The following is an 11005-nucleotide window of genomic DNA, read 5'->3' on the forward strand; positions in this document are numbered from 1 at the left end:
AAAATTGTAATAAAATAGATTGCGTCACATAATTTAAAAAAAAAATTGAAACATCTCTTTAATAAACTTTTTCTTGTTTTAATATTTAAATCTATTAAATAACGTGTCACGTGTCTTATTGTAATTGGTCATACATCAATTGGTACAACAAAAATTGAATAGCAAATTTGACTCCGAAATTAAAAGGTTAATCCTCGAAGAAAATCGACCCCTTGAAACTAAATATTACTCGCAATGGCCACCGCGATATATAGTGAAAGCTAGCGAGACTTGTTTTCAATTGCTTAACAGCTCGTTTGAAAGTGAAAACATTAATATTATTGCCCAAAACATATATATATATATATATATATATATCTTTGTGAACAAAAGAATTAAGTGCTGGCTGCATGAATAAATGTATAATCATTATATTAAAGCTAATCTACATATTGTTCTTTATTTAATTAAATATGTATAAGGAATATTACTTTATTAATTCCATTGATCAATGATAACAATCTTGGTATTGATCAAATAAGCACATGTCTAATCATTAGGTCCTAACTTTTTCGAACTAGAATAATCTGAAATGGAATTTAGGTCTTGTGCCTCCATTGACCCCATAATCCACGTGGTATGTACCTAGAAACCCAAGCAAGCGTGCAGAAACATAGCTATGTCTTAGAGAGAGAGAGAGAGAGAGAGAGAGAGAGAGAGAGAGAGAGAGAGAGAGAGAGAGAGAGGGAGAGAGAGAGAGAGAGAGAGAGAGAGAGAGAGAGAGAGAGAGAGAGAGAGAGAGAAGGCTTCCCATGTAAAAGCTAGCTAGCTTGAAGAAAAGAAAGTGACTAATTTCCAAAGAAGCTAAGCTATGTCCTCTTTTCTCTGTATATAAATAAAGCTCAGCATGTATATATACACATATATATATATGTATATATATACACATATAAATATATGTATCAATAATTAAGCTAATTCCGTATGCACTTAATCATTTTACCAAAAAAAAAAAAAAAGTGTTTCTAGAAAGTGGAGTGCATAAAATGAGATTTGAGCAAAATATGAAACTTGATAATTAGTAGAGATAAACGAAATAAAGAGAGGATAGTTTCTACATATAATTAGCTTTGAAGGGCTAAGTACTAGAATGTTAAAGCGCTTGGATCAAGAGTAAATCGGTCGTTAATTCCAAAGATTATCATCCAATATTTATTAGTTCTATATGTATCATATTTTTGGATAGATTAATTGTATAGCCATAAACCTTTCAACTTTATAATTTTCTCTAAAACCATTTTATTATATCAAAATATCCAACGTTAAAATTGAAATATTTGGGTTTCAGAATTAATCAACCTAATTCCCAACTATTTCACACCCCTCAACTTGTCTGTCTTCTTTGTCTATATCTCGCGGACATGTACATATATTCTTGGCCTACAAGAACAAATGGGTTTGGGATTTTGGAAGCCTTATCTATGAGGACGCGGAGGAGAAAAAAGAAGACCAATAGAAAGAAATTATATAATTACTGGGTGGGAATTATGATAAAGACTTTTCTTTCCTTCTTTTTTTTCTTTTGATTGGAGTGATTGAGACACACAACATGAACAATAGTTGAAGGAAAAGAACGTCTTCTGTTCTCTTAAGGCCCCCCACAATGGGAGTCTACCACCTCCCCTATAAGTTATACTGCTCATAGGGCAACAGCTTTTAGTAATTACAGAACATGTACTACTTCAACTTTCTCACTCTTTTTATTCGCCAAAGAAAAAAAAAATCGTCATACGATTGAACATTATACAAATAGTTCACATTTACGATTGTTGAACCTGGACAAAGTTGTTAGTATTCATGCTTTTAAGAATAACTGTAACAATATTTTTGAGATATTTTGAGTATTAATAAAAATTTATTTATTTTATATATCTTTTTATTGTCCTCTTTACGTTAATATTAGTTGAATAGATGATAAGTAAACTGAAAATCTGAGACTGTTATTCTAAGTTTTTAGATTGTGTATATAATAAAAAGAACGTACAGAAGACATGAATCTAAAGATGATAGTTTAAATAATATGATCTGCAATCGAGGGAATGAAGTTTGGCACTTTATTCATGTTAAGATTGTTATGTTATCTATTTCCTAATGGAGACGGCTTATCTTGGTCGTTGGAGGTGGGACTTTATGGGTAGAGATATTGATATAGCTCCTAGTGGTGGAATCTATATTAGATCGGACCAAAGTTGAATTGTTTTAATTACAAATTATATTTGAATAAAACAATTCACTTTTGACGAATTATATGTGGTCTTCCTAATCTTGAGATGAATGATGAACCCGTATGCTTGACTTGTATCCTTTGATGGATTAAAAAGAGACATCCTGACATTATGTAAAGGTACACTTATCCGTACGTTGGGGTATGACTCTTGTGTGCGTAGATTTATTATTCATAAATAGAAATCCATAGCTTTTATAAAGAGTCAATGATATCCTCTTATGGCATTATCTGGGGATTAAAAAATACGAGCGCTTGGCCATTAGACTACATTGTGTTATCTAATGGTTTACTATTTGAATTGGTACAAATAGTAATTTTTTCGATGGAGTGATAATAGAACATCAGATAAATAATCGAGAAGATAAAACAAAACTTAGCCTCAAGTCGATTATAGATATCTTATGGGGATGACACCCTAATACAATAAGTCGTGGACGAGAGCTATACAGAGCTTTGTAAATATACTATATAGATCGAGACTTCAGCTCTAAGCTTTTAGTGGAGTAGGAGTTTATAATCATATGATAAACTTTCGTGATTATAGAAGCTTGATCTATTTATGTCCATCGCGTCCCTTTGCTAGCTCATATATTCCTAATACGATACGACGTATTTTTTACATATTGGTAACTTATGTTATTTCCGTTAAAAGTTCAAAGTCAAGTGTGAGATTGCTAATTAATTCAAGAGTAATTTATTGGGTGAATTAATTATTAAATTAATTCTAAATAAATTGGTTGAATTATTGTTTGAATTTTATTTAATATGTGAAAGCTAATATATGACTGTTTTGATCATGTAACTTCTATATTATGTTATTTAAATCAAAACTGAGGCTCTATGGAAGTTTCCCGTATTAAATAACTTGAGAAACAAGTTTCTTGGAACAAGAACCAGTCGACCAGTTGATGGAGGTGTTTGACCAGTATGTAACTTTTTGGGTTGTTCTGTATAAGGACCGGTCGACTGGTGGTTTTTATAACTATTGGGACCAGTCAATCGGTTACAACTGCTGACGTGTCAAAAACTGACTTTGAGCTATTTTTGACACAAGATAGACTTTTAGAAACCTAATTGTTGCGATAATATGACTTTCTAAACTCTATAAATAGCATGGTAAGTTCCATTATTCATTAAATCACTTGAGAAACTTTTTGGGGGCTATTGCATGGTAAGGATTCCTCAAAGGAAAAATTGTTTAAATCTTAAGAACACTTTTTCCTTTGGCTCTCTTGTGGTTGGAAGGAGTTTAAGAATACCAAGGGGAGATTGAACGACGTGTGCCCACTCGCACTCTGATCGTGGAAACGAGAATAATAAAGAGGACCAGTTGGTTGAGGCTCTTCCAGCTGCTGTTTGGAACGCTTTGATGTGTCAGACGTGTTGTTTCCATAATCTTTGAAGGTATAATTTAAATCTTTGGTATTTATGTTATATAGCATCATGAACATGTTCTTGGTTGGCTTTGACACTGATTAAATTTTTTTTAAAATTCCCATACACACTCGATGTTGTTTTTTCAACAAAAATTATATCAAAACTAAAAAGCATGTAGAACAGATCTTTTTTATATAGACCTAACGACTGGAAAACATACCTACATATTTAACTCATTTTTTCAACTACAATATAAATCTCCAAACCAAAAAAAAAAAAAAAAAACTCCTTTATTTTGGCAACTGTCATGTTTATGCTTAGTTGATGAATGCTACATGAATCGAGCTACATTCTTCATTTTGGGGATGTTAGAAAACAAAAATCATGTTAGTTTTTCTATCTCTTATCACCACCTTAAATTTTATAAGAATTAGTGAATAACACGCATTCTTTTCCCTTCGAACGATTTTTGTTTTTTTTATTGAGCGAGTTTTGTGATTCGAGAGTCATCTTCGGTTTATTTTGAGTGGATGAGTAGATTTTATGCCTTGTAAAATTCAAATATTTTCTTTTTAAAAAAAAGAAATTAACTTGTTTATTTTATGTTGTCCTCAAGACAAGTTGATCATTCTTTTTTTAGTTTTTTAATTTTGTTCTTTAATTAATAATAGAGTGAGACCAACTTCAAAAAAAAAAAAAAACAGTGAGATTGGTGGATTCCGAGTTGTAGTGGGTACAAATTTTGTTGGAATACATTAAAGTTTCATAGAATCTTTTTCTTCTCTTTCTTTTGCTGAGTAGGAAAAAAAAAAAAAAAAGAGTTAGTAAAGCAATAGTGTTAGTGACCTGATCATGCATTGCCATTATCATAAAAATACACAATTGGCATATTAGAAATTAAAATCTAATATTACCCCACTTCTTGAAAGCTAATTTATAAACTTTTGAACAAAACTGTTGACTTGTTATAATTAGCTTATACATATGATCTTTATAACACAACGTTTGGTTTAAATTTTTGAAATATAAACACAGAAATCTTTGACCAAAGTAGTTATTTTTTGTTTATGGAAAATAAAAGAAAGTGACAAAACCCCTAAAATTAAAAATTAAAAGTAAGGTGGATAAGTAACTACTAGGTGCTAAGGCAATATTATATTTAATATTAATCATGATTTGGATAGGCACACATACATAACATGTAATATATCATGTGTCATCTTTATCAAAGCTTTGATATGAAATTTTAACCAAATAATCATCACTGGGATTGAACATTCTTGACCTATATATATGAGCTATATAAACCTGGTGACAGAGAGCGGTAAAGCTACACAACATAAAGAGAATCTTACTACATGATTTTTTACAAAATTCCATTGCCTCTTACACACGTCACAATCATGTCGTCGTTTTCATTGTCACAAATCTGGGTGGCTCCGTGAAAAGGAATCCTGAAAATTAACCTAGCAAGGTGCCAGCTATTATTTTACCTAGAGCTGTAAATCAAGGTAATTAATAACAACATGGAATTTCAGTATACTACTTGCTGTATATATATATTTCATTGTAATATTCCATCAATATCCATCGGTTCAACAGATGCAGTTTGGAATGATTTAAGAGGTTAAAAAGTCTATCGGAAGTGAAAGAAAGAATTTTATGTTATTATTGAGGAAACCTTTTATTATTATTATTATTATTAGTGTTATTATTATGGCGGGCTTAAACATTCTATGATTTGTAGGTCTAAGCTTTTTTTTTTTAATTATTTTTTTAAATAAACTGTAAGAGTAGAATAGCTAGCATCAATTTTACTAAGGACATCAATTTTACTAAGTTGGCACTCCCTTCGAAAACCATCTTTTACTAGCACCTACCCGTACATATTATTAAAATAAATAATAAAAAATAACAAAGAATTCGAAAGAAAAAAGACACAAAACAAGACGCACGCAAGCGCGAAGAGATAAATGAAGGAGAATTAATGCATGTAGGCATTAAAACAAAGATAAAAGCCAGAACTCCTATCATGCTAGCAACTCCAAATACGTCTCATTAAAAAGGTCTCAGCTTTTGACACACACATATATACCTACATACCAAGCTCTAGCATAATTTTCTTCTTCTTCTTCTAATTGTTTTTTTATTCTAGGGCAAACGGTCAATGTAAGTAATATGTCATTTACATCTATTTAATGTTAAGCATATTAGTATTGCAACTAGGATCTTTGGCAGTTAAATATGGTTGGTTACTTTTAAGGGCTATTGAAATTGATATGTGTGGATAAGGACATTTAGGAGCTTAATTTGGTATATAATACTTTGTACAGTGGTCAAGTCATTGGTAGATTTAGTCAAAAAGGAAAAAAGAAAAAGCCTAGCTGTGAATATATGTACACAACACACATGAGTACTTTGGTGATGACGTTTCTTTTCCCATGGTTGGGAATATATGTCGTCCGAAAAGCTAGAACCATTTACGAAAAGCTAGAACCATTTACTTTCAAACAAATTTATCCTAGTAGATCTATACAACCCTATATACTTTAATTTCTCCACAGGTCTTCAATTTGCTCGTATATATATATATATATATATAAGATCTCTCTATATATACTATAACTTCAATATTTCCCTGTTTTGCACCAATTCCTTCACATTCTCTGTTAATTCTATTGTTCCTAACAAGTGCGTAGTATGTTAAAGGGGGAAAAAGATGCACCTTCTTCTAGTCCTTATATGTATATGCATCTTAGTTAGAGGATTAATATTAATAAAGGAATCAAAATTGAAATAAGAAGAGAGCCTTATGTGTACAAGTATATAACGTCAGAAAAACTTACCACAATATTCTAAACTAAATTCGTACCTTCTAAACAACTCGTCCAATAAAAATAAATTATCGAATGGGGTTATATATATATATATATATATGTATACATATATATATATATATATACGCGCACACACACATATTTGTATGTTTTGCAGATGTGCGTGGAGAGAGATAGAGATAATGATATGTATTGATTATGCTAGAATGTTCAAATTGCCCAGCCGCCCAAATTTGTATTTCTTTATAAATACAGTACGTGTACTCATCAATAATTTCCTCTAGAAGAGTAATTAATTTTAAACCTCATCAAGAACGTGAAGTACTACTATTAACTGACACCTGTGTGTGTGTGTGTGTATATATATATATATATGGTACTTCATTTTACATGTATACTTCGATTCTCTTTTCAATTCTTTGGGGTTTCTGAAATTCAACATGGAACTGGATAAGGTGTTACATCAGATCATTACATGTACACCACACGTAATTTACCATAAATGGGAGACGCAGAAAAAGAGACAAAGAAAATTCAATTTCGTATCAATTATACAAATTAAGTACATCTTGCTTATGATAAATTAAGTTGATCATTTGCTCCCCATATATGGATCTACAACTTTTCTCTATCCTTTTCTATTCCTTTAATTAGTAATTAGTTCAAAATTATGATACTTCAATATGTTGTTCCACTTCGAAGGGTTAATTTTTTTTTTCTTTTCATTGAAAAATATGCTTTATTTATCTTAATGTTTGAGAGGGAAAAAAAAAGTAGAGTGGAATGGGAGACATTACCCTAATATTATTATTAGATGCAGTGTCATAGTCATTCTTTTATAGTGTGCCTCCCATTTATTACCTTTGTCTTTTGGCCTCTATTCCTTCTCCATCCACTAAATGCTCCTGTGTTCCTCCTTGCTCTCATTACCTTTTTGTCACTGAACTTTGCAGCTCTCATCCTCTCTCTCTCTCTCTCTCTCTCTCTCTCTCTCTCTCTCCTCTCTCTCTCTCTCTCTCTCTCTCTCTCTCTCTCTCAATTAGGGTTTTTTCCCCTCTTTTGAGGATCTCCCTTCTGTACAAATCTGTTATGCTGATCAGTCATTTCATAATTGTGCCAAGGTTGGTTTATGATATTATTATAATTAGAAGGAACAAATTTAGGAGCTAGCTAGCTCTTGAATTTAAGAGCTCACAAGGGAAGTACCTTATTTTATCCATTTGATCAAAGAAACCTAGATCATAAACAGGTAAACATGACTCATATATATAATATATGTGTGTGTGTGTGTGGTTTTGTCCCTCTCTAGCTATATGTTACTAGTTACATTCTCTCTGGTTTTGTTTCTTTTTGGGTAAGAGCTACTGAAAGGTTTAAAGAGTCAGTACAGATCCCTTGATCAGGGGTAAAGTTCTAATTTGAACTATACATACACACACACACACATATATATATATACGCATACATATATATATATATGTGTGTATATGTGACAAAGCTTTATATTTGTGATTGGTTGCACTTACATATCAGATCTCAGCATGTTCCACTAATTTGAGACTAATATGTTTCTTTGTCATGCCTATATATCTAATTTACACAAATATTTCTCTTGGAAAGGACTAACTCTTTATGAAGGGAATTAAGACTATAGAGAGTAAAAGAAGAGAGAAAATTCGGAAACGAAGATTAAGGAAGCATGCAGCTGATTGAAGAAGGGCCTTGGAGGTTGTGATGATGTGTAGAAAGTGTGCTTGAGAACTAGCAAATGGAAAAAAATAATAATAATAATCAAACAATTAAGAAGAGAGGAAAAAAAGGATGGAAAAAGTGACAAATTTAGGATCCCTAGTATATTGTTCTTTAATCTGAATCAAGTGTTAAAAGAGATAGAGATGATGATACGCAGATCAGGAAAGACAGAGAGAAGCACATGGTGGTTGGGGTAGTTAGGGATATGAGTCTTTTCTTTGTTGGTTTGTTTGTTTGTTTTTTTTTTTTGGTTATACTTTTTTCTTTTTATCAATTGAACAAACTCTTGAAAAAAAAAAGTTAAAATATGGACCTTAAAGAGATCAAACAAATCTGACTTCCATGGGTGTTTCTTGGCTAACCCTAGCTAGCTAGTACACAGATCAAAGGAAGGAGAAAAGAAGAAAGTAAGGAGAAAAATTAAAACAAACTAATAATTAATTAGCAAATAAAATCTCTCTTTTGTAAACTTAATCTGTTAATGTTCTCAACAAATCTTCTTTTATCATCTAATTAATTAACTACCCCTTAATTTGTGTAATAATTAGCTAGCAATAATAATAATTTTTATTATTCGTACGTTTTTGCAGGTGGGACTTGTAGTAGTAGTAGTCGTAGTGGTGAAGAGAGACAATATATAAAATGGCATCATCAAGCTCCTACAACTCCCCCTGCGCAGCCTGCAAGTTCCTGAGGAGGAAGTGCATGCCGGGGTGCATCTTCGCGCCGTATTTTCCTCCGGAGGAGCCGCAGAAGTTCTCGAACGTCCACAAGATCTTCGGCGCCAGCAACGTCACAAAGCTTCTCAACGAGCTCCCCCAACACCAGCGGGAGGACGCCGTCAACTCCCTCGCCTATGAGGCCGAGGCGCGGGTCAGGGACCCCGTCTACGGCTGCGTCGGCGCCATCTCCTTCCTCCAGCGCCAGGTCCAGCGGCTCCAGAAGGAGCTCGACGCCGCCAACGCCGATCTCATCCGCTTCGCCTGCAACGATCTCCCCCCCGACCACCACCACAACCACCTGCCTCCGCCTCCTCCGCCGCTGACACCGATGAATATCCGCCAATCCGGAGGAGGGTTTTATCCGCAATCCTTCTCTCATCAGCTTCCGGCTTATTCTCTCCCATGGAATGATCAGAATAACAATCCTTCTTCTGAAAATGCTAATGAAGGAGGAGGAGGACACATATGATGATCATACAAAAAGGTAATTAATTAATTATTATCAATTAAATCCCATCTAGGGTTTCTCTATATTGGAATAATGTTGGTGTTATTTGTTTGGTTAAGTTTGGTGAAGAGGGTTTTCTGTGGCCTGAGCATCACGTGGAGGAGAATATATATCAGTACTACTCTGGAACATTTTCAGATCACTACTTGAAGTTGAGTCGTTGTTAATTTCTATTTATGTTGATTTTTCAGGTACTTTTGTTTTGGTGGGTATTAGTTATATATATTATTATTTATATGCTAAAACCAAGGACAATATGAATAAGGAGTCTAGAATTGTGTTAATTATTTATTAATTAGTTGGGATTATAGGGACCTAAAATAAGGCTGTATAGAGTACATTTACATATATGTATATATATATATATATATATATATATGTTGTGTATGTTATGTATCTATATAGCTAAGCTACTTGGGATCTCTCTCTCTCTCTCTCAGCTTATTGTGATATTTTAAGTGCAACTCTCAAAGCATTCGCATGCGGAGTTGACATTCTGTCCACATTTGTTTATGCTTATAAAGAATAAATGAATGAATAAAAATGCTTCCTTGTTAATAAAGAAGATTCTTGAGCCTAACTCTAGGGCTTAGTTCTCTTTTAAACCTATATATATGCTCGCTTTTGCTAATTTCCTCTTTGTTCTTAAGGACCACTCTTTTGATTTTTCTTGGATTTGATCATGATTTAATTCGTTTAGCTGATTTCACAGCCTTTGCCTTTGGTTTAATAAAGATCCATATGCGACGCCTTGCTTTTTTATTAGTTTATATTTATTTATTATTCATTCTTTTTTCTATGAATTGGAAAGTCATGGTGGCGAGAAATATTTCAATGCACAACAGCAATTAAATATATATGGGTTTTTGTTGCTTTTTAATTTTGACAAGTTAATTTCTCGCCTGATGAGTATATTATCTGAGCCAAAGTTTATAATTTTCATGTCAATATGCTATTACCATGTTTCCTTCGTGTGAATATTGTACACGATGACAAGATCACGAATGGAAAGAAATTTTGTGTGGCAGGAAACATACATAGCCTATTGGTACTATTGATACTGTTACAACTTCTTACAGTTTTCTTTTTCTTTTTCTTTTTTTGCAGAATATATATATATATATATATATTTTTTTTTGTTTAGTTTTTCTAAATTGTTCTTGGCTCTAAATTTACAAATATTTTGTATCTAGGTTTCTCTCATACCAGTGAATACTAAGTAACCTAATTTTCATGTGCTAAGTTTCTCTCAAGTTAGTTACCTTCTCTCTTCATTTATTTATTTTTTAAAAAAAATAAATTTTTTGTATTTAGGTTTAAGGATTTTTTTTCCGTAATTTTTTTAATTAGAAAAGGGTTTAGGATTTTATAATATTCTCCTAATAAACTGTAAATGATTCAAACAGATTTATAATCACACATATATAGCCAGCCATAGATTATGTATTTGTACATCTTTTGAATACATATCGATCCATTTAGAAACATTCATTATGTTTTGCCCTTATACCATAAATATAAAATTTCCCAACTTTGTTTAACT

The 11005-nt window shown here is 32.3% G+C and overlaps 1 protein-coding gene across 3 annotated transcripts; it reads left to right on the plus strand.

Annotated features, from left to right (window-relative positions):
• The first annotated feature begins 7547 nt into the window (after window positions 1–7547).
• On the plus strand, window positions 7548–9782 carry LOC21397687 (LOB domain-containing protein 25). Of its 3 annotated transcripts, none has more exons than XM_010104195.2 (3): window positions 7548–7729; window positions 8823–9438; window positions 9522–9782. In XM_010104195.2, the coding sequence occupies exon 2, from the start codon at window positions 8875–8877 to the stop codon at window positions 9421–9423; it is 549 nt and encodes a 182-aa protein (XP_010102497.1). In that variant the 5' UTR covers window positions 7548–7729; window positions 8823–8874; the 3' UTR covers window positions 9424–9438; window positions 9522–9782. The 3 variants fall into 3 exon arrangements, with proteins under 3 accessions (XP_010102497.1, XP_024025329.1, XP_024025328.1); XM_024169561.1 differs by having other exon boundaries at window positions 9654–9782; XM_024169560.1 differs by having other exon boundaries at window positions 8823–9782.
• The last annotated feature ends 1223 nt before the right edge of the window (window positions 9783–11005 follow it).

The sequence above is a fragment of the Morus notabilis genome, unplaced genomic scaffold, assembly GCF_000414095.1.
Source record: "Morus notabilis unplaced genomic scaffold, ASM41409v2 Scaffold125, whole genome shotgun sequence".
Taxonomy (NCBI): domain Eukaryota; kingdom Viridiplantae; phylum Streptophyta; class Magnoliopsida; order Rosales; family Moraceae; genus Morus; species Morus notabilis.